We start from the raw sequence: 24,864 nt of genomic DNA on the forward strand, positions 1-24,864 counted from the left end.
TTAGGGGTTAGGTTTTTAGCTTTACATGGAAATGCAGTGTATTTCAATATTTAAAGCAAAACAAAATAGAAATATAGCCATCCCAACTTTTTGCAGTAATATTTTCAATGCCATTCAAATTTTCATCCAACTGGACTGGCTCTGTTTGGATTTAACATAATAAATCTCAGTTGGCAGAAGGATATCTCAGTAGGCCTATGCCAAGAGAAATATTCACAATCATATACTTATCTTTGCTGTAAAGTTGGTAATCTTTCTATGGAAGACAGTGATGAATTTGAAAAAAAATCACAAAAATAATAGCTTTCTATTCTCAAGTATCAATTTTTTAAACTTAGTGCATGAATATTTTCAATTTGGCTCAGAGTATGGTAAAGGTTGTAAGAATTTTGCACCTTTTTTCTACATGCTTGAGCTCCCACTCAATCTCCATATATTCTCCTTTCTCTCTCTTTCCATCCCCTAAGACTCATTTGGGACTTCTGTGTTTTTCAAGCACAGATTCAGAGACTGGCATCAGCTCTGGGAGGGAGGAGCTAAGGAAAAGAGACATCCAGTAAGGTGGTGAATAGAGGGAGGGAGGAGGAGGTGAAGGGATATGTTCTGGAGCAGAAGGTACTCCTGGGACATATTAAAAAGATGGACGCATTGCCCTAGTGCTATTTCTGCATTTATGCCTTTTTAATGGTCCAGTAGAGAGATCAATAGAATGTGTGCGACCAGGTTAGTAATGGGAATGTTAGGTGACAGCAATGAACAAGATGGTTATGGAATCTACAGGCTAATGAAAAATACTGCTGAAAACTGACTTCCCTCTTTCCTTTTTTCCCTTCCCCCCAGGGCTGCCATGGAGGTTCTTGCAGTATTGCTGAAATCTAGTAAGTGCTTCTTTAAAGAATTATTTATTTTTCTCACAAAGGTGAGTGAACTGGGCTTTCTTGCCATCCCCGTCCAGCTTCCTGCCTATAAAACAATGAGACAGTTTTCTAAGGAGTTCTTTGAAGAATATTATTTTTATATTGTGGGCAAATGTTCACCAAGACAATTAGAATTGTTTCAAACAGCAGCCTCCTTGTATATACATGAGCATGGGTTTGATCCTGTGTCTATTTAAGGTAATGGATTCCAGAATTCTTACCTTCTCCTTGTTTAGTAGACCCAAAAAGTTCAGTGAAAATAACAGCTGTATTGGAATGGGCTACAGGTGTTAAGGGAAATGGAAATATACTACAGATGTAAAGTATGTGTGTGGCAGTAAATGGATAGGAGGAATGCTGGTAACATCAGCGTCACATATATCAAGCAGAAGAGGATATTACCTATTATTTGTACAATGGAGATAATTATTCTGAATACAATGCCAATTTCTCCCTCAGTTTTGTAATTCAATAAAAAAATTACACTTGGAGGTGGGGGGGTTAGAGTTAATCAACAATATATAATATCAAATACTATGTATTTGGGGTAAAGTATTAGCTGATTATTTTTAGGGGGGAAGTCAATGCCTTTCTAGAAATTCAGTTCCAATGTGTAATCATAATGAACTGCTTGGGACATTGAGAATTTAAATCACTTACTTGTGGAAACATAGTATGTTAGAATATGTCACAGGCAGTTTTTGAACACAAATTTTTCTGACTCCAAGGATGATTCTTTCTCTGTTTCTCTACACAACCTTTTTTATCTAAATTTTTTTTTTTTTTGTTATTCTAACCTCTTCATCTCATCTTTTTGAATTTGGATCTTTGGTAGCCAGTTGATTAGATTATGATATTTGTTCTTGTGCAGGCTGCCTAAAGTCAATGTGGAATAACTAAGTTTTACTATCTTATAAATTAATAAGTGACTTTATAACAGAAACAACAAACTTTTATAAACTGAGCATGATGAGAATAAGTCATATATTTTGCCCTTTGTCCTGAATGAACAAATATATTGAGGTTTCAATTAATTTTGTTTTTTGAAACTTTCTGTAGTGCCAGGGTATATATACAATACCATATCCTGAAGGGATAGTGGAGGCAGTAAGAATGAGTTAGGGAGTGAGAAGTGGGGAAGTTATTTATACCTTGAGATAGGAAATAGATAGAAAAACATTATTATAGAGGTCTGGAGAGAGAGCCAAGCATTCTTAAGACTGAATCTGACTCAAGTCTCTATTGTTACAGGGGTTCTCAAACTACAGCTTGTGGGCCAGATGTGGCAACTGAGGACTTTTATCCCCCTCACCCAGGGCAATGAAGTTTCTTTATTTAAAGGCCCACAAAACAAAGTTTTTGTTTTTTACTATAGTCTGGCCCTCCAACAGTCTGAGGGACAGTGAACTGGCCCCTATTTAAAAAGTTTGAGGACCCCTGGAATTACAATTACAGGTGTGTGATATAGTAAGTGGTGGTGGGGAAGATTCTCAGAAATTCTGAGAATGGTAGAATCGAAACCTTGTGAGAAAGGAGAACCTGTGTTCAGGAGAGTGTTTCCTTTTTTTCTCCTCCATGCATCAGTACTTTATCTCTAGACATGAAGATCATATGTTTTTATAGAAGCTAATGTTTCATAGAAACAATATATAACCTGTATCTCAAAATTGTGATCTTGAGAGCCTACCCCAGGGACAAGCAGTTTCTTTCATTGGCTTGTTATTCTCATCTCTACTTAATCCAGGAAAACTTCTGAATATATTCAAATATATATCATATATCATGTCTGTTTCTTCAAAAGTGAGTAAAAAGGGCCCCCAAGTCCAATATAAGCATTAAAGGTAGGAAATACAAAATGAATAATGGACAGCTAATGTTTTAACTCATAGAAAATTCAGAAGACACAAAAGATGCATGGGCCTCCATAAACAGATTAAAAGGAAAAAACAAAACAAAACAAAGCAAAAACCTCTATCTCTGAAATTGCCAATCTCCTGCCCCAGGAAACAACTGCACTTGGGTTAATTACTGTGATCCTTCTTTGACATTCTGGTGGATCCCTCTTTTCCATAGAGTTTTGCACAATTCTTTTGAGACTCACAGCAATAAGCTATGGTTTAGAAGACTCTTCTCAAAATGAGAGCATTTTTTGAGGATTGCTGAACAAGCAAGTTTCTTCCAACTGGACTTTCAGACACCAATTGATTCACTGTCTTTTCTCTTCACATAAGAAACTGATTAGGAGTTATGTAGATGATACTCTTCTTTCACTGTTTCAAGAAATGCCCTTATTGTCCTAGAAGGTCTAATCCTTGAACTTTCAAACTTTAGAATTCTTGAACTTGCCTTAAGACAATGTCTAGAAAATGCCATTTTCTCTTTAGAAAGCTATATTCTATGATCATGTTGTCTTTGGGAATTTAAAATCTCCCCTCCTCCATATACAAGTTTGGTATTCATGAATATTTTCCATGTACCTTCTTGGGCTATGTGTATTCAAAGCACATATCTGCTCTGCCATGTTTTTCTTTAGTATACCTAGCATTACTCCATCTGCTGTCATTTCTGGTGCTGGAAAAGCCCATCACCATGTCTCTGGTTTTTGACATGTTCAGAAAAGGAAGCATGAAAAGAATGCAGAAAGATGGCCATCTGGTCACACTCTGGAAGAAGGCACAAATAAGAGGCAAATAGGGAATTCTAAAAGCAAAAGGAAGTTTCTTTGTGAGCTTGCTTTTATTGCCATAGAGCAGAGGTCCTCAAACTACGGCCTGAGGGCCAGATGCGGCAGCTGAGGACGTTTATCCCCCTCACCCAGGGCTATGAAGTTTCTTTATTTAAAGGCCCACAAAATAAAGTTTTTGTTTTTACTATAGTCTGGCCCTCCAACAGTCGGAGGGACAGTGAACTGGCCCCCCATTTAAAAAGTTTGAGGCCCCTGCAGATGGCTTCACTGACTAGGTCTATTCTTCTGAATTTTAGCTAGACAATCATTTTGGATTTTTCCACGTCCTCTCAAGAAGTCACTTGTGGCCAAATACATGTCATGTCTGTTTCTTCAAAAGTGAGTAAAAAGGCTCCCCTAATTCCAATATAAGTATTAAAGATAGAAAATACAAAATGATAATCGCCAGTTAATGTTTTAAGTCATAAAAAATCCAGAAGACCCAAAAGATATATAGGACTTCATTAACACATGTCCAAACCATCAGATGCCCCCAAGCAATTATTCCTTAGAGTTTTGACTATTTAATTTAGTTTCATTCAAGTCAGTTAATCTCTCTTAAATGTTTGCTACATGCAAGGTATTGTGCTATGTGTTTGGACTAAAAGACAAAAAGATAAAAAAAAAATCTAAAAAAGAAATAGAAAAGAAAAAAGAAAAAGAGAGTCCCTGCCCTCACAGTACTTACATTTCAAATAGAAGTCTTCATTCAACATTTTTTTACCAACATCAGCCCCTAACAAAAGAGAATCATAACTACAGAGGACAATGTGTCAGGGAATGAAGGAGAGGAGCTACAAAGAAATGTGGAACATATTGGTAGGCCTTTGAATAAAAGGAAGGGGGTGTAAAGCATTAGATAACATGACAGAAATATTTTTCATGTACATGTCCTAGAATATACTCTGGTATAGTGTAATGTTGCTATTCTCTTCAGTTTCTTTCTTTTTTTGTCCCTTTGGAGTAATGATGCAATTAATTTATCATAGTACTACAGTAAGAAAGATCAATCACACTGAAAGACTGTTTGTACCTTTTTTGATGGTAATACTGATCCAACAGCAACATTATATGCAGAGGCAGTTAGATGGTACAATGGATAGAGCATCAGCCCTAAAGTCAGGAGAACCTGAGTACAAATCCAACTCCAGACATTTAACACTTATCAGCTGTGTGACCCTGGACAAGTCACTTAACTCTATTTAAAAAAAATGTTATGCGTTCTTATCTTTTTTGTGCTAAAACATTTGAAGTCACTTGTGATTAGCAACATATGAAATCCCCAAATAATATAAAGTTTTTAGACACTCATATTTAAAAACTTCTGTGTGACTAAGATGGAAATTAATTTTTTTTAAATTTTAAAATTATACTACTCTTTGCTTACAAAGATACCGATACTATAGTATATTGTATCCCATAGTAACCAAAACGCAAAGGCAGAACCTATTATTTTAGCTGAAGTGATGGTGTATGCTGATCAAGAAAATTAAAATCAGGATAACAAAATCCATCATGCATTGCCTTTAACTGGCAAAGCTAATGATCTTGACCCTCTACTAATAAAAAAAATACATTTTCATATATCTCTGTATGTAATTTAAATTTGTGGTTGGACTAGATGCTAAGCTTTATTATAACCTGTGACTTGATGAAGCTATGATTGTAAGAGAGTAAGTATTCCTGAATTATCCAAGAAAAAATGAAAGACAATGTGTAGGTAATTTGAGACATATATAGGTATCCACATGTTTCCAAATATCTACCTTCCAGTGAATTGCCTATATGATTTACCATTGCCACCACTGGAGTCAAATTCCTTTGAGTGAAAAAGAGTTAGAAGAGTTCAAGCACTGAATTTGGGGTTCAAGGACCTGAATTTGAATCCCAGCTTTGTCATTTAAGTATGTGTGACCTTGGTTAAACCATTTTGGTTATAAAGTTATATTTATATACCATTGAGGGATAGCTACACTGACCAGAGTATATTCTTTGGAGTTTTAACCAGACAATCATCTTGGACTTCCCTGTATCATATTAGGTGAGTTTAAAGGTTTCTTCCAGGTTTAAGTCTATAGTTTTAAAATGTTTTAGAAATTTCTCATTCAAATGTCATGAGAGACTTCTTTAGTTTTTTTAGATTATTGCAGAAAAGTTTATCTGACATAATTAATTATCACCTTGAAATGCATAGAGATCCTGAGATACAAGACATACATTTCACCTAAAGACTTTGGGAGAAAGGAAAGTTTAGATAAGTGACAGTTGAACACAGAGAATGTGGCTCTAACATGGAAGATCAGAACGAATACTCCATTGATGAATACCCCAAAGAGAGTACCTTGATTGAGAGAGGTTGAGAAATTAGAAGATGGTTTCAAAGGAAGTGAAAAAGGCAAATAAATATGGTCACCATAGAGTGAATAAACCAGATGCAAAATAGTTCAGGAATTTATCTAAGACCAACCTCCATGGTAACCAAATGTAGACCAGATAGCATAGAAGTCAACAAGATCAAAGCATTTCCTTTATTTCCTCCTCTCTGCCATCAGGAGGGATAATATACTTGGAAGTCCCATTTCTCTTCTTGTCTCATCAGTTACAGATCCTTGAAGTTAAAAAATGAATCTCCGATCCATTAGACAGGTTTCCCAGTAATTATTTGGGCCTAACCCAAATCCCATGCATTTTCTCCAAATATCTTTCTCATCCCTTCCTCTATTATCTTCCTTTTGTTCCATCTTCCTTTTCTAACATATACATACACACACACAAACACACACACACCCTACTCCTATTCCTCAGCAGAACAAATGATAGACTGAATATTTCTGAAATGAAAGCTTTGGCCTATTATGCTATATCCCATCCAAAATCACTTAGCTTTTTATTACCGGAATTTAATAAAGCTTTGATTAAGAAGTAGTGCTTCTTCCACTGCAGACAATCTTTTCTATAATAAATCACAAAGGCATACTGTCTTTTGTCTCTGTCTTCCTCTCCTTCTATAATTCTACTTTCCCTTGTTCCCAGTTCTTCTACCTCTCTTTTCCCTTTTTTCTTCTTCCTGTCTGTGCCCTGCTGTCTTTTTCATGAGCATTAGAAATAAATGAATTTGTGAAAAATCATAGCCCTAGAAGCAGCTTTTAAATGAGCACACAGCAATGGGATCATGTCTGACTTGTACTGGCTCTAGTGATGAATTCTCAAATAATGCTTTGGTATTAACCTTGCTGCCCAGATTTAAAGGTCACATTATTGCAACAAGGAAACACCTTCTGGTTCAGGCACTAAATCTTAATAAGGGAATGATAGGGCTGCTTCAGCTCTGCTTTCAACTTAAATGCAGAATTAGCATGTAGGAAAGAATTTGCAGTCCGTGGGGGAAGGAAATAGGAAGAGAAGAAAAGTGGGAAAGATTGTACAAAAGAATTAAGTGGAAGTTTGGTAGTCACACCACATATATTTATTTTTTTTCTACATGATTGTTTGCCTATGGCTTGGAGGGAAAGACTTCTGCTCCACAACAATGGGAAGGTCCTTACTCATTTCTGGTGGGAACTAGAGAGTATTTGAATTCTTGACTCCCATAGAGAAGAAATTGGGAATGGGTATGAATAGGTTGCCATAGAAGTCCAAAGCAGATATTTTACAGTGTAGTTTGAAATGAGGATAAAATATCATTTCCAAGATATATGGTCTATTACTTAGACAATTTGTCAAACTGCAAGATAACTAAAGTAAATTCAATTAAGAAGCATTTATTAGGCACTTATTAGGCAGTGTGTTAGGTCCTACTGATACAAAACCAACAATGAAACAATCTCTAAATTCACTCATTCAATCAATATACCTTTAAAAGGCTATTACTATGTATAAAGTATTATGTTAGGTTCTAGGGTTATGAAGGAAAAAAAAAAAGAAATACTCTCTGGCCTCAGGGAGTTTTCATTCTATTAGGAAGGGGGATAGAACATATATACAAATTATAGTAAAGGAAACAGATGCATCAGAGCGTACTAATACCTGGGGAGGGAGTAATGGTGACCAAGTGAGAGAAGTAGCATCTTACTTGAGATTTAGATCATTTGGGATAGAGTTTGCTATTGTCTCTCCACTTTAAGTCATTTAATACATTTTTGCTAATTTGATTCTTTCTCAACTGGCTGAATCATTGTTTACTATATCTGGATAACTGTTAGCATCCATGACATTACAAATTTAATCTAATCTTCTAGCCAGTTAGGGAATGTGCCTTTTTACTCCATGAACTACTTGACCAATACTTATAATCATTACACTTAAGGGAAAAATAAATTGTACACTTATGAGGTGCTAACAATTAGTGTTAATAAAATTAAAGACGTTACTAGCTGGCAGAGAGTGCAAGATTGAGAATTCACTACTTTCCTATTTTCTTGATGGTTCTTAACATCTGCTGGGTCCACTGGATGTTTGATGCTCTATCAGTGTCTAAAGTGATGTTCTATCCTCTCCAAGGGTACTGAGGGCATGAACTTTCCAGAAGTTATTCCTGGATTCATCATAAACTCACAATACACAGGGATAATGATAGGAAATGTGATGGGAATCATTCTAGTTTTTGAACAATAACTAATTTCATTATAATAATCTGAAGTAATTTTTTTCAGTTGCTATATTTTGGGCTACAGAAATATAGTATTTCTCCTAGGTTAAAAATCAGCATCAAATACATTTTTTTGATATTTGCATCTGCCAGATGGGAATGTTTGACTTTGCTGAACTTCATGTGGAGCCCCATCACAATTCACATTGATCATACTGTGGATTTTTGTAAGAATTACTGTTAAATATCAAGAATTGAGAAGAAAATTTAAAGAAGGAACTTTAACATTTTGTGAGTGTCACATACCTCCTTGTCAACCTGGTGAAGTCCATGGGTCCCTTTTCAGAATAATTTTTAAAAGCATTAAAATAAAATATACAAGATTCCAAAGGAAATTAATTATGTTGAAATTCAATTATTAAATAAGTCTCCTAAAAAGCATATTCAACAACAACAACAAAATCAAGTTCACATTCCTCAGATCAAGGATCCTTGGTTGAAGAGAACTGGAATTATTTCTACCAAATAAGAGGAGGCTGAAAGGTAAATAATATATTCCAAATATATGAAATATTCTTATATGAGGTAAAGTGGTAGATGGCAAATAAATAAGCATGTTATTCAAAGCAGGAAGAACTGAAGGAAAGACAGGGCAAACTTTGTTCATGTTTCTGCATGTGTGGACAATGCTCCATGGAGAGAATACAGATATATAAGCTGAAAAACATTAAGATGCCAAATTGGGCAATAAATTTTGGTCTCCTGAAGACAAAAGAATAAAAGAAATGGAAAATCTTAGTCAGAATTCTACTATATTACATTGCCTTCTAGCCCAAATCATGAGCAAAGTCATTTTTTTCCTGGGTGTACAATTCATTTTCCCCTGAAAAATATGTATGTTCTTTTTTGTATTCTAAATAGAGAAGGGGGGAAGGAAGAAACTGAAAGAATGCCTCCCAGTCCCATCCATCTTCCAAGTAGTTGCCAATCTACTGAATTAAAATAGGATTGACCATCTCACCATTCGGGAGGTATGGAAGAATACAAGCAGAGGGTGATTCTTTTTTATACCATGTGGTGGTGCTGTTCTTTTAGCTATGTTGGTTGCCACCAGTCCAATATTTATTTTCAGCAAGTAATTTGTTTATCAGGAGGTTATTTTAATCTAATTTTGGTCATATTTGCTATTCCACACTATCTGTGCTTCCCAGCGTTAGCAGCTTGCATGGCTTGGAGGAAATTAGCTGAAGATGGTCTCCGAGGCATTTGCTCAGCCGTTATTTAGGCGAATGGGGAGGAGGGAGCTTGAAGAACTGAGGGTTATGAAAGCAGATGCAACTTGTTGCACCATTAATGTCATTACAGTGACTGAACAGGAGTCATGGGGGCTATGAACCTTTAAAGCAGCTTTTTCAGAACTGCCTGATTTAATACTAACAGTTCCCTTCCAGTAACCTTTCTCCAACTTTGGTTCCTATTTCCTATTTTCACTCAACTAAGAGTAAATTCACTTGCTGCTTAAGCATCAATCTATCTACCAACCAAGTATTTATTAAACCCCTACTATGTACCAAAAACTCTGCAAAACTCTGAGAATGTGAAGAAAAAAATGAAATGGCATTTACCCTCACAGAACTTTGATCAGAGAGGGTAGGGGTGGGGTGGGATAAATACATACTTATCAAGAAATAAATACCAGATATGAATAAATAGAAAGAAATTTGGGGCTAGCAGAGTTAATTGAGAGGATTCAGGAAAAGCCTTCAAGGAAGGGGCATTTGAGCTGAGCCTTAAAGGGATTTGAGTTTTCCAAGAGGCAAAAAAAGGGACTCCCCCATCCCTCCCCCACTTCCCACTCCCCCATCTCCACTTTTTTTTTTTTTTTTTTTTTTTTTTTTTTTTTTAGCATTTGCATGATCTTCTTATACCTACCCATGGTATTTAACTGATTTGAAAGAGACTTCTACTATCCAGACAACATCTTCATTTTACCAACTTAGAAACTGACACTTAGAGAATTGAAGTGACATACCTAACCACATATGCCAGTTTCCTGAATCCTAAGTCCAAAGCTTAGTCTACTTTGCTAGATTGCTTCTTTAGTCAGTCAACTCTCTTTTCTTTTCTTAGTGGTCCCTGGAATATTTCCATTCTCCTTTGAGAATTATAAGACCTAGATTCCAGTTCCAGTTCTCGTGTTTTACCTAGATTGCCCTGGGGAAACTACCCACCTTATCTCTCCAAGATTCAGTTTCTTAGATTGTAAAATTATGAAGTAGATTACAGGATCTCTAAGGTCAAGCTGTAATATTCTGTGATTCAATGATTGTAATGGGAGATTGGAATGGCTTTAGCAAACTTCCACCTTGCTCTTTATTTGGTTAGAAGACAATGCATATGAAAAAGTAAAGAAAGAAGAATGTTTTCCATATTTTCCCACTTCATCCTATTTATAGGGTTTTAGGGGTGTCATTTCTCCAGGAATTGGCATGTGAATAGATAGTGAGCTTAATGGTTAGTGTGTTAAGTCTAGAATCAAGAAGACCTGATTTCAAATTCCACCTCAGCTATGTAATAGCTTTGTGATCTTGGATAAGTCACTCAACCTTGATCTCAGGTTGCTCAACTATAAAATGGAGATAATAAAAGCACTTACCTCCAAGGGAAAAGGTTACATAATATTTGTAAAGCACTTAGCACGGTGTTTAGAACATAATAGGCACTTATAAATTATTACTATTATTATTAGTGGAATCGGATCTATGATTACACAGGTAGTGTAGGAAATTCCCTCAGTTAATGCAAGTAGTCAAATTTTTGCAGTCAATAGTCTCAGACTCTTTTTCTAGATCAGTGGTGTCAAATTTAAACAGAAATGGGGCCACTAAATCACATGTGGATCCCTGTGCCTGCCTACAGATGAACATTGTCTACATTTTGTTGTATTTTGCTATTGTTGTTAAACATTTCCCAGTTACATTTTAATTGGTTTCATATGATGCTAATATTTAATACCTCTGGTCTTAAAAGCAATGAGAAATTAAGTAACTTTCTCTGAGTTAAAGAAACTTTAGGTGTCAGAAGTGAATACTGAATCCAGATATTGCTAGATGCAAGGCTGCCTCTCTGTTCTCTATGCCATCATGACTTCAGGTATATGCCATTTTAGATATTCCTATTTCATTAGGAAGAAAGATTAACATCATCAATGAGAATAGTGGAAAAGAAGGGGGAATAGCTAAGAAAATAACAAAAATCTTCTGTATATTGCTCTACTCAGGGTTATAATACCTGACTTCCAATTCAGAAATCAGAGAGTTCAGCTAGCATAATGATAATCAAAAGTTAGATAAGTGATTCTAGGTGAGTGGAGGCAAGATGCTATAGTAAAGCCAGGAAGCTGCTCAAGCTCTCCTAGTTTCCTTCAAAAACCACATGAAACCAAGCCTCTGAACAGAGCCTGATGGAATGAAACCATTCTCCAGATCAAGATAGACTGAAAAAACTTCAAGAAAGGTCAGTTGCATTGGAATGAAAAAGGTGTTCAGCTAAGGTTAGATAGACTCTGGGAAAGGCCGTGAGATAGTTTTAATCATGGCAAATCAGCAACTAAGACCCCCCAGTTCTGGCTCAGTATAGGAGAAAATCATCAGGGCAGCCCCTAATCCCAGCTCAGAAAGCAAACTCTGGGAAACCAGGCTGCTTTCTAAAAAGAACAGATAAGTTACCCCCTACAAAGACAAGGGGCCCCTGTGCTCAAAGTCAAGGCTCAGAGCTGCACAGGAAGCTTGAGACAGAGCCCCCTTTATCCCAGGAACAGAGTTCTACCTTAAAGGCAAAAAAAAAAAAAAAAAAAGGAAATACCAAAAGAAAAGGAAAGAAAATGAGCACGAAACAGAAAAGAATCTTGCCCAAGTAAGGTATTATGGTTACAGGGCAGACCAAAACACACAACTCAGAGGACAGAAAGTTCACAGAAGAAATCTCAAAGAGTGAGATAAAATGGTTTCAAACCCAAAAAGGCTTCTTGGAAATACTCATAAAAGACTTCAAAGGATAAATAAGAGACAAAGGACAAAGGAAAAAAGATGAGAAAAGAAATGAGAGGTATACAAGAGAGAGTCAATAACTTGGAAAAGGAAGAAAGAAAAAGTGTCTGAAGAAAATAACTCTTTAAATAGTAGGATAAACCAAATGGAAAAAGTTACAAAAGATAAATGAAGAAAATCACACATTCAAAACTAGAACAGAGCAAATGGAAGCTAATGATTTTGTGAGACATCAAGAATAACTAAAATTAAAAAGAATGAAAAAATGGAAGAAAATGTGAAAAACCTCAGAGCAAAGCAGCTGACTTGGAAAATAGATCCAGAAGAGACAATTTAAAAATTATGGTACGTGAAGGTCACAACCAAAAAAGAGCCTGGGTAGCATACTACAAAATGTTATTAAAGAAAACTGCCACAATATTCTAGAAACAGAGGGGGAAATACTCATTGAAAGAATCTCTCTGGAAAGACTTCTCACAAGGAAAACCCCAAGGAACATTGTTGCAAAACTCCAAAACTATAATCTCAAGGAAAAAGTACTGCAAGCCCAGGGAAAAACAATTCAAATGTCAAAGAGCAGCAGTCAGGATCACCCAGGATCTGATAGCTCCTTCAATAGAGCATCAGAGGGCCTGGGATATCATACTATGTATGGCAAAGGACCTGGGGTTGCAACCAAGAATTAACTATTCAGTGAGACTGAGCATCATCTTTCAGGGGAAGAGATGGAGCTTCAATAAAGTAAGAGACTTTCAGTCATTTCTATTGAAAAAAACAGAGCTAAATACAAAATTTAATCTACAAAAATAGGACTCGAGAATCACAAAAAGATAAATAGTGGAAAACGTATATATTTAAAAGTTAAGCTAGTTGCATCCCTACATGAGAAAATGTCTGTAACTCTTGAGAACTGTATCTGTCACTGGGGCATCATAAGGACTGAAGGTATGGTTGTGAATGATCTCTGATGTGATAACATCAAAGAAAAAGACATTAAGGGGTGGGAATCAGTCTATACTGGAAAAAGAGAAAAAAGAGATATAATGAGATAATTAGTTCACATCAAGAGGCTCAAAAGATCTATTACCTTCTTGGGAGGAAAGAGAGGGAGCTAAACATTATCTGAAGCTTGGTCTCATCAGTTTTGCCTTTAAGAGGGAAAAAGTCATTCATTCAATTATTTATTTTTAAAACATTTTATTTTCAAAATATATACATGGGTAATTTTTGACATCCACCCCTACAAAATCCTGTGTTCCAATTTTTCCCTCCCTTCCACCCACTTTCTCCCCGAGTTGGCAAGTGATCCAATATATATTAAACGTGCACTTCCTCTCTCTCTATTTCTACAAATATCATGCTGCGCAAGAAAAATCAGATCAAAAAGGCATGAAAATGAGAAAGAAAACAAAATGCAGGCAAACAACAATAAAAAGAGTGAAAATACTATGCTATAGTCCACATTCAGTTCCCACAGTCCTTTCTCTGGGTGCAGATGGCTTTCTTGGTCTGAATCACTTCATTGTTGATAAGAGCCATGTGCATCAGAATTGATCATCATATTATCTTGCTGTTGCCTTGTATAATGATCTCCTGGTTCTGCTCATTTCACTTAGTATCAGTTCATGTAAATCTTTTCACATCTCTTTGAAATCATCCTGCTGATCATTTCTTATAGAATAACAATATTCCCTAACATCTATATATCATAACTTGTCCAGCTATTCTCCAATTGATGGGCATCCACTCAGTTTCCAGTTTCTTGCCACTATAAAAAGAGCTGCCACAATCTCTTCAATAAAGAGAGCTAATTCAGTTTCAATTGATCAAGGATGGACAGAAGCAGCTACACCCAAAGAAAGAACACTGGGAAATGAACATAAACTGCTTGCATTTTTGTTTTTCTTCCCAGGTTATTTATACCTTCTGAATCCAATTCTCCCTGTGCAACAAGAGAACTGTTCGGTTCTGCACACATATATTGTATCTAGGATATACTGTAACCTACTTATCATGTAAAGGACGGCTTGCCATCTGGGGGAGGGGGTGGAGGGAGGGAGGGGAAAAATCGGAACAGAAATGAGTGCAAGGGATAATGCTGTAAAAAATTACCCTGGCATGGGTTCTGTCAATAAAAAGTTATTTAAAAAATTAATTAATGTAAAAAAAGAGCTGCCACAAACATTTTAACACATGTGGATCCCTTTCAAGTGGGAATAATTTAATCATTCAGTTGGGTATATAAATTTACCTAACCATATAAAGAAGTAAGAGGAGAAAGAAGAAAAGAAAAGAGAGAAACAGGATAGAAAGGAAGGGGGAGACACTAAGAGAAAACTAGGGGAAAACAAAAGAGAAATGGGAAGGTTAATAGAACATAAGATAGTGAGTGGAGTGGGTTAAAAATTTAAAAAAAAACTACTAAGAGAAGTGGGGAGGGCTAGTGGTAGGGTAGTTTAAAAAACACAAGTAAGGTCAGATTAGAAAGAGAGAACAGAAGTATATATAGAGGAGAAAAATAAGATGGAGAGAAATACAGAGCTGTTAATCATAACTGTGAATGGGATTAATTCTCCCATAAAATAGAAGCATATAGCAGAGTGAATTTAAAAACAGAATCCTACAATATGTTGTTTATAAGAAACACATTTGACATAAAGAGACATATACAGAATAAAGGTAAAAGACTGGAAAGAATTTATTATACTTCAGCTGAAGTAAAAAAAAAAAAAACAGTGGTAGCAATTCTGATTTCAGATAAACCAAATGTAAAAATAGATCTTATTAAAAAGAGATAAGGAAGAAAAATACATATTGATAAAGGTTACAGTAAATAATGAAATACTAATGATATTAAATGTGTATGCACCATGTGGTAGGGGAAGCAAATTCCTAGAGAATATTTTAAGCCAGTTACTGTAATAATTGACAGCAAAACTATTCTAGTGGATGATCTTAATCTCCCCCTTTCAGAATCAGACAAATCTAACTGCAAAATTAACAAGAAACTAGGGAGGTTAATAGAATCCTAGAAAACCTAAATATGATAGACCTCTGAAGAAAATTGAATAAGGACAGAAAGTAATACACCTTTTCCTTGGCAGTACATAGCACCTGCACAAAAAATTGACCATGTATTAGGTCATAAAAACCTCACAATCAAATGCAAAGAGGCAGAAATAATAAATGCAAAAAAATTATATTCAGTAAATGGCCAGGGTAAGATAGACTAAAAATCAACTGCAAATTAAATAATCTGATTTTAAAGAAGCAGTGTGTCAAACAACAAATCACAGAAACAATCCATAATTTCATTCAAGAAAAAGACAATAAGGAGACAACATACCAAAAGCAGTCAAAGCAGTCTTTAGGGGAGAAGTTATATCTCTAAATAGCTACATAAATAGAATAAAGAAACAGGAGATCAATGAATTAGGCGTATAACTAAAAATTTAGAAAAAGAACAAATTAAAAACCCCTAATTAAATATCAAATTAGAAATTTTGAAACTCAAAGAAGAGATTAATAAAATAGAAACTAAGAAAACTGTTGAACTAATAAACAAAACTAAGCTGGTTTTATGAAAAAAAAACTAACAAAATATATAAACCTTTGATTAATTTGGTTACAAAAAGTAAAGGAAAAAACCAAATCAACAGCATCAAAATGAAGGTGGTGAATGTAGCACCAAATGAAAAAGAAATTAAAGCAATAATTAGGAGCTATTTTGCACTATTTTATTGCAGCAAGCCTGACAATCTAACCAAGATGGATGAATATTTGCAAAAATATAAATTGCCCAGGTTAACAGAAGGGGAAATAAAATACTTAAACAGTCTTATTTTAGAAAAAGAAATTGAATAAGTCATTAATGAACTCCCTAAGAAAAAAATGTCTAAGATGAGATGGATTCACCAGTGAATTCTACTAAACATTTAAAGAACAGTTAATTCCACTGCTATATAAACTATTTGGAAAAATAGGTAAAGAAGGAGTCTTGCCAAATTCCTTCTATGACACAAATATGGCACTAATACCCAAACCAGGAAGGACCAAAACAGAGAAAGAAAATTACAGATCAATCTTCCTAATTAATATTGATGCAAAAAATTTAAATAAAATATTAGCAAGGATATTACAGTAACATTATCAGGATAATACACTATGACCAAGTGAGATTTATGCCAGGAATGTATGGCTGGTTCAATATGAGGAAAACTATTATCATAATCGACCATATCAGTAACAAAACTAGCAGAAATCACAGATAATTTCAATAGATGCAGAAAAAGCTTTTGACAAAACACAGTACCCATTCCTATTAAAAACCCTAGAGTGTGTAGGGATAAAGGGATCTTTCTTTAAAATAATAAGCAGTATCTATCTAAAACTTACAACAAGCATTATTTGTAATAGAGAGATGCTGGATATATTCCCAATAAGGTCAGGGGTGAAATGAGGATGCCCATTATCACCACTATTATTCAAACATTGTTCTAGAAATGTTGGCGTTAGCAATAAGAAAAGAAAAAGAAATTAGAATAGGCAATGAGGAAATAAAACTATAAATCTTTGCAGATATATGATGATATACTTAGAGAATCTCAGAAAGTCATCCAAATTCCTCTTTATAGCTTTATATAGCTTAATACAGCTTTATCAAAGTTGCAGAATAAAAAATAAACCAACACAAATCATCAACAATTTTATATATTACTGAAAAGGCCCATCAGCAAGCAAAAAAGAGAAATTGCATTTAAAATTACTGTAGACAAAATAAAATACTTGGGGGGTCTATCTGCTAAGACAAACCCAAGAACTATATGAACACAATTACAAAACTCTTCTCACATAAATAAAACATGACATAAACAATTGGAAAAATATCAATTGTTCCTGGCTAGGCCAACCTAATACAATGCAAATCACAATTCTGCCTAAATTAGTCTATTTGTTCAGTGCCATATCAATCAAGTTGTCAAAACATTACTTTATAGAACTAAAAAAAATAATAACAAAATGCATCTGAAAAAACAAAAGATCAAATATATCAAGGGAATTAATGAAAAAAATACAAATGAATGGTAGCTTAGCAATATCAAACCTAAAATTATATTATAAAGGAGCAGTAATCCAAACCATTCGGTACTAATAAATAGAGTGGTAGATCAGTGGAATAGATTAGATACACACAACACAATAATCAAGGTCTATAGCAATCAAGTATTTGATAAATCCCCAAACTCCAGCTACTGGAATAAGAACTCACTCTTTGACAAAAATTGCTGGTGGAAAATAATATGCAGGAATTTGGTGTAGACCTACATCTATACCTCATACTAAAATAAAATCAAAATGGATACATGTTTGAGCATAAAGGAGAATACTATAAACAAATTAGGAGAGCAAGAGATAATTTACCTATCAGATCTTTGGAGAAGGGAGGATTTTATGACCAAGAAGAGCTAAAGAACATTATCAAAGGCAAATTGGACAATTTTTATTACATTAAATTAAAAAGGTTTGGGGCAACAAAACCAACAGAAACAGGTTTAAAAAGGAAGTACATAGCTGGGAAAAAATCTTTACAGATAGTGTTTCTGATAAAGGTCTCATTTCTAAAATATATAAAGAACTGTGTTAAATTTATAAAAATACAAGTCATTCTCCAGTTGAAAAATGGTCAAATGATATGGACAAACAACTTTTAGATGATGAAATTAAAACCATTTAGAGTATATGAAAAATGCTTTAAATCACTATTGATTAGAAAAATGCAACTCTGAGGCACCAGTTAGATAGACTAAGATGATAGTAAAAGATAATGATAAATGTTGGAGGGGATATGGGAAAACTGGGACACTAGTGCATTGTTGGCAGAGTTGTGAAATGATCCAATAATTCTAGAGAGCAATCTGGAATTATGCCCAAAGTTTTACCCTTTGACCCAGCAATGCCATTTCTGGGTCTGTATGCCAAGGAAATCATAAAGGAAGGAAAAGGATCCACATGTACAAAAATGTTTGTAGCAGCTCTTTTTTGTGGTAGCAGAAAATTGGAAAAGGATTGGATATCCATCAATTGGGGAACCACTGAACAAGTTGTACATGAAGATAATGGGATATTATTGTTCTATTGAAACAATGAACAAGCTGATTTTAGAAAGGCTCAGAAAAATTTAGAGGAATTGATGCTGAGTAAAACAAGCAGAACCAGGAATTCATTGTACACAACAATAAGAATGTGTAATGATCAAGTATGAAAGCCTTGGTTCTTCTCAGTAGTTCAGTCATTCAAAGCAATCCCAATTGACTTCGGATAGAGATTGCCACTTGCATCTTGAAAAAGAACTAAGGAGACTGAATATAAATCAACACATGCTATGTTCACTTCTTTTTTCTGTTTTTTTCCCCCATATTTTTCCTTTTGCTCTGATGTTTCTCTTTCAACATGGTTCATAAAGCAATATATATTAAAAGTAAATAAACTTATTATAAAAAAAATTACAAAAAAAGTTAGATAAGTTTGACTCAGAAAAACACACTGAAAGTTAATGCTTTCTTTAATTGTAAGCAAGTAATTGATCCTCTTAGAATAAATAAAGGTGATTAACTTGCATTGAATCTGGAATATCTACTCCTACTTAGAGGTATGGTCATAACAGAGAATTCTCATAGTAAAATATCTATATTTCTAAATGCTCTAAATTTTATAACTATTTGGGTTATAGATGGCAGTACACCTAATTGACACAAACCTCTTAGTTAACTTATATAATGATACAATGCTGTCCAATGCAAAACCAGGAGTTCTTATCTGATCACATTATCATCATACATGACTATGATGCAAAATGAAATGGTTACTTGTCCTCTTATATATCAGAAGAGCTCATATTGACCCTAGGACTTCTCCACTTGTCTGATTATTCTGCTTCTAAGACTGGGCTAGAATGTACTTTTGATGACAGTGTGAAATTCTGTTCAAGGATGCTCAGGAGCACATGAGTAAATGATACCACTTAGTAATAATCTCCATTCCCCTCTGAGAAAGGGCAAGTCATAGTGTTCCAAGAAGCATGATTGTCTTCTTCAGTCACCACTGCATGCAATTTTCAGGGCATTCGGCAATTGGAATTTGCAAAGCATTTGGGCTGTAATGTTCCTATCCAGAGTGGTACATAAATCTCTCTCTTTTTCTTTCTGTCTACTAGGCTCTATTCCTGGAATGTGGACATATTCAGTTGGTCTAGAATTCTTGGGAGTAAGGGGTTAATATAGCAGTGTAATTGATCCCTAAACCTTTTGGAAGTTAGATTCTATATATTTCTGGCTTTATAAATTGACTGGCCATATATGAACAATAAAGCACTAAAGAGTTCGGTGATGCGCAGATATAGTCATGGTTCTAAAAGATAAGCAATGACTTTTTCATCATAGGTTAATTGTACAATAACTTATTTGACATTTAAATTAGAAAATTTATTTTTGCAATCATGTCCTAAGATACTAAGCAGAACATATCCATAACATATGCATCTTCTGTCCCAAGCCTACTCAGTCTCTCTGGAGTTTTAGTTTTGTATGGAATGTTTAGAGGTTACTTAATATGTCTTTCTCTGAGTTCAGTTTATATGGTTCAAAATAACAGAATTACAAAATCTCAGAGTTAGAGGAACCTCAGATGCTATCTAGTTTAATTCACATTTGAACAAATATACACTTTACAAAATGCCAACAAATGGTTATCCAGCTTTTGCTGAAAAACTTCCAATGAGGGGGAACATATTACCTCCCAAGATAACCTATTATATTTTCATATAATTCTAATTGTTAAAAAGTTTTTCTTATAGCAGACACAAATTTGCAATTTCTACCCGTTGTTCCCAGTTTAGTCATCTGTGGACAAGCAGAATAATTCTGATTATTCTTCCAGAAGACAGCCCTTCATTTACTTGAGCACAACAATCATATCCCCTCTCAATCTTTTATTTTTCAGGTTAAACATATTTAATTTTAGTTCATTACAAATATTAACAACAATCACTTATTAAGCACTTATTATTTTACAGGCACTGGGCTAAGTGCTGGGGATTCAAAGATAGGAAAAAATTCAGCTCTGTTCTCAGGGGGCTCACATCCTCATTTTTTCCCCAATGGATTAAGTGATGTTTAGCTTTTTTACCATCTTATTTGCCATGCTCTCAAGACTTCTTAGTCAATCAATGCCATTTCTAAAATGTGACTTCCAACACCAATACTCCATTTATGAATTGATCAGTAACTGTTAGTCTTTTTTAAGTGTTTGTGAGAGAGTCAGGTTAAGTGACTTTCCCAGAATCACACAACTAGTAAGTGTTAAGTGTTTGAGATCAGATTTGAACTCTGATCATCCTGACTCCAGAAATGATGCTCTATCTACTGGGCTACTTAGCTGCCTTCTGTGAACTGATCAGGATGGCATCCATGCTTGTTTGTCACCTCCTTGTTTGTAATTACTATGCCACTTCTCATAAAGCCTAAGATTACATTAGCTCTTTGAATTTGCCTTCCATTAAAATCTCAAGACTTTATTTTCAATGAACTGTGGGTAGCTGGCCATATTTTGCCTTTTATACTTGTGAAATTGATTATTTGAACTTGTACATAAAACTACAATTATCCCTTTTTAATTTCATGTAATTATATTCAGTCTAACGTAAATTGAGATTTTTTTAGAGACCATGATTGTTATATAATGTATTTGTTGTTTTTCCAAGTTTGTTGTCATCAGAAAATTTAATAAGAGACAGCATGGTATAATAAAGAGAGCTTACTTAAGAGTCCTAAACACCTGGATTTAGGTTCTATCTATTATAAATCCTGACTATGTAACCTTGTGTAAGACATTGAATATTTTAGTTCCCCAATCAACTCTCTAAGACTTTCAAGTTGTAGAATAGTCAGGGATTTGTGTTGGTAGAGAATGAACTTCCTCATTGGAAATTATTCTATGATATATTATGCCAATAAATAGATTCAGGAAATTCCTCCATATAGATATACACATCTCTCTCTCTGTCTCACTGTCTCTGTCTCTGTCTCTCTCTCTCTCCTCCATCCATCCATCCATCCATCCATCCATATATGGCAGAACTAGGTAGCACAGTAGACAGAAGACTCAACCTAGAATCAGGAAGACCTGACTTTAGATCTGGCCTCAGACATTTATTAGTTGTATGATTCTGCGAAAGTCATTTGACCCTGTTTGTCTCAGTTTCATCATCTGTAAAATGAGCTAGATAAAGAAATGTAAACCATTTTAGTATCTTGTAATGTTTGGGCTAGCTTTCTGGAGGTTCTTTGGATGGTCCTTGGTTTCAGCAGAATAGGCACCATAAGAATGGTTAAGAATAGAGTATAGATTCTTTATTCTGGCCCACTCTTGATCTTAGTGCAGGAGTCATGAGAGCCACCACTAGACTGGTCCATCTTCTAGTCCTTCTTAGGAGTGTATTTCTGCCTGGAGAATCCCAAATGGGGTCACAAAGATTTAGATGCAACTGAAAAATAGATTTTTAATGCACATACATATATATTTATGCATACCTATATGTAAAACAAATCTGTTTCCATTTGGTACTAAGAAATAGAATAGTCCATCAGTGGAATAGGTTAGAATCACAGGACACAAATAACTATATAGCAATCTAGTATTTGACAAACCCAAAGATTGCAGCTTTTGGGATAAGAATTCACTATTTGACAAAAATTGCTGGCAAAATTGGAAACCAGTATGGAAGAAATTAGACTTTGAGTCACCTAACACCACATCCAAGATAAAGTCAAAATGGGTTCATGATTTAGAGTTAAAAAGTTATATTATAAGCAAATTACAAGAACATAGGATAGTTTACCTCTCAGATCTGTGGAGAAGGAAGGAATTTCGGTTCAAAGAAGAACAGGAACTCATAATTGAACACCAGATTCATAATTTTGATTATATTAAATTTAAAAGGTTTTAGTCAAGCAAAATTAATGCAGACAAGATTAGAAAGGAAGCAATACATTGGGAAAACATTTTTATATTTGAGGATTCTGATAAAGGCTCCAGTTCTAAAATATATAGAGAATTGACTCAAATTTATAAGAAATCAAACCATTCTCCAATTGATAAATGGTGAAAAATATGAATAGACAATTTTCAGATAAAGAAATGAAAACCATTTCTAATCATATGAAAAGATGCTCATATTTTAAACCTGTATCTACTTTGCTGTTACAAATTCCTGGGCATATGGCAACTGAGCATATATTATTGATGATTTTCAAAAATTAAGTTCTAATATGTCACTTATCTAAAAGAAAGTTGTGAGAGGGGATACCTGCAGAGATGAAGAATATCCTCATGCCTCTCATTTTTAAAGAATCCAATTTAAGTGGGTACTTTATGAGAGTGTAAGAGCTTTGCTGATAAAAACCATTTTTATGTGTTCTTGTGCAATGGAAAGAACTTAGTGGATCCTTAGAAAATATTTTCATCAGCAGAGTATTTGTTCTTTTCATAGACATGAGAAAGAAACTTTTTTCTACTTTGCTACTCCTTAATTTGCCTTTTTTCCTGCTCTTGAATTTAGCTTCTTTTTGGAAGGGATGAATAGACTGGCTACAACTCTGAGCTGGACATAAATAACAAATACATAAAAGAAATTTCCTGATTGTTTAAATTATCAGATACTGAAATGAGGGATAAGGCATTATTCAAAAATAAGGCATTAAACTATTCCCTTTAGATGTTCAAAATTAAGACAGGTGATTGTTTATTTTTGAATTAAATATAATCACGATTTATATTTTATAGCATCTTCACAAGGCATTTATTAAATTCTTTGTTGATTATTTCAAATTTATCCTATACATGTTCTCTAATCTTGTCTGTCTGTAGCTGTCTGCATATTGTCTTCCCCAATTATATTGTGATCTTCTTGGAAATAGGGACTGTTTTTTTTTTTTGTTTGTTTGTTTGTTTGTTTTATTTTTTTTTCCCTTTCTTGGTATCCTCAGTATTTAACCCATTACCTGGCATGTAAGAGGCGCTAATAATCAGTTTATTGATTGTCTGACATCAACCCTATAAGGGAGGAGTTATTATTTCCCCAATTTTACATAGTGAAATGGACAAAGTACTGGCCTCCCCTCCCCTCCCTCAGTCTTGGCTTAAAGGGCCCAGAGAAGGATCTGCTCAGCTAGATTAGGGGACTTCTTTTGCACTTCAAAGTGCCAGATCAACAATGCTCCCAAGGATATCTGTTCCGTGAGGGTGGTCACTTAACCCTGATCCCTATGTTAAAACATCTGCCATTGTATCTTTTGTCCTGTAAAGTGGAATAATTGTTTAATGTCAAAGGTGCCAGCAAGGGTGAACAAGAATGCTTATAAGGCTGCCAGTTAGGCACGGAACCATGCCAGAATCCTTCTGGAGGTCCGTCCTGGCCATGCACACCATCTAGGCCAGTTACAAATAAATTATAGAAGTTAAGTGATTTGCCACTAATAAGAGTCAGAGGTGGAATATGAATGCAGGTTTTCATGATGCCAAGTGAAGGGCTTAATCATTTTATCATTTATGCCCAATTAATTGTTTCTCCATAGACTACATCTAAACTATCTCTTTGTATTATTAGACTAGGTCCCTAATTGACTCACAGGCAAGGTGAGTTATTCACAGTAGGTACTAAAGAAATGTTTGTTAATTGATTGGTTGATTGGTATCATTGCTTCTGGTCTCTTTTTAATCCATTATCCACACAGCTGTCAAAAAATTTTCCTAAGGTATTAAGTCTTACTACATTATATCACATTCAAAAAATTTTATGGGATCTCTCTATTTTAGTGTTGAATTTAAATCCCACAGTTAGACATTTAGGACATTTTCCTTAATCTGGTTCTCACCTACCTTTATGGAATGAATTCACATTATTCCCCTAGTAGATATTCTTTATTCTAACAAAATGTATTGTTTTCGGTTTCTTTAATCAACAAGCCAAATTTCACTCTGTTTTGCATTTTTATAGATTATTTTACATATCTGGAATATAATGAATGCCTCATTCAAACTTAGGTTGTATCCCTTGGAGCAAGATGCCTAAAACCTTATGATTCTATGGTAAATGCATAGAGCAAAAAAGCATTTATTAATTGCTTGCTCTGGGTAAAGCACTATACTAAATTCTGGGAACAAATAATAATGAAAAATACTCTATGCTCTCAGTGGGAGAAATGACACATTTAGGTAGATTCAGTTTCAATCAGATGGAAAGCTACCAGGATCCTATAGTATGTCAACAAAGCAGATGATAATGTCTTTAATGCTATTTTTATTGATACAACAACATCTGATGTTAAATTTAATAGTACTAAGGATTTGGTGGCATAAAATTTGCTTTTTGGGTGTTCAGTAGTTGTAGTTATGGAAGAGGTAGGGGCAACTGAACACAAAGTTGATAGGTTTCACCTCCACAAGTCATTTTCTCTGATAACTTTAGAGGATAGGATAGACACATCCTATCCTTTGGTAGGATTTGCCCTTTGGTAGTAGTTGGTCAGA

The 24,864-nt window shown here is 34.7% G+C and overlaps 1 protein-coding gene across 1 annotated transcript in view; it reads left to right on the top strand.

The window, feature by feature from the left end:
- The window catches only part of AGBL1 (AGBL carboxypeptidase 1), a 1,144,955-nt gene that overhangs the window by 157,408 nt on the left and 962,683 nt on the right, over positions 1-24,864 (top strand). The window contains exon 6 of the mRNA XM_051981064.1: positions 841-878. Within this exon, the coding sequence (XP_051837024.1) occupies positions 841-878 (38 nt within the window). The remainder of the gene's footprint in view (positions 1-840; positions 879-24,864) is intronic.

This window comes from Antechinus flavipes, chromosome 2, assembly GCF_016432865.1.
Source record: "Antechinus flavipes isolate AdamAnt ecotype Samford, QLD, Australia chromosome 2, AdamAnt_v2, whole genome shotgun sequence".
In the NCBI taxonomy this organism is placed as follows: domain Eukaryota; kingdom Metazoa; phylum Chordata; class Mammalia; order Dasyuromorphia; family Dasyuridae; genus Antechinus; species Antechinus flavipes.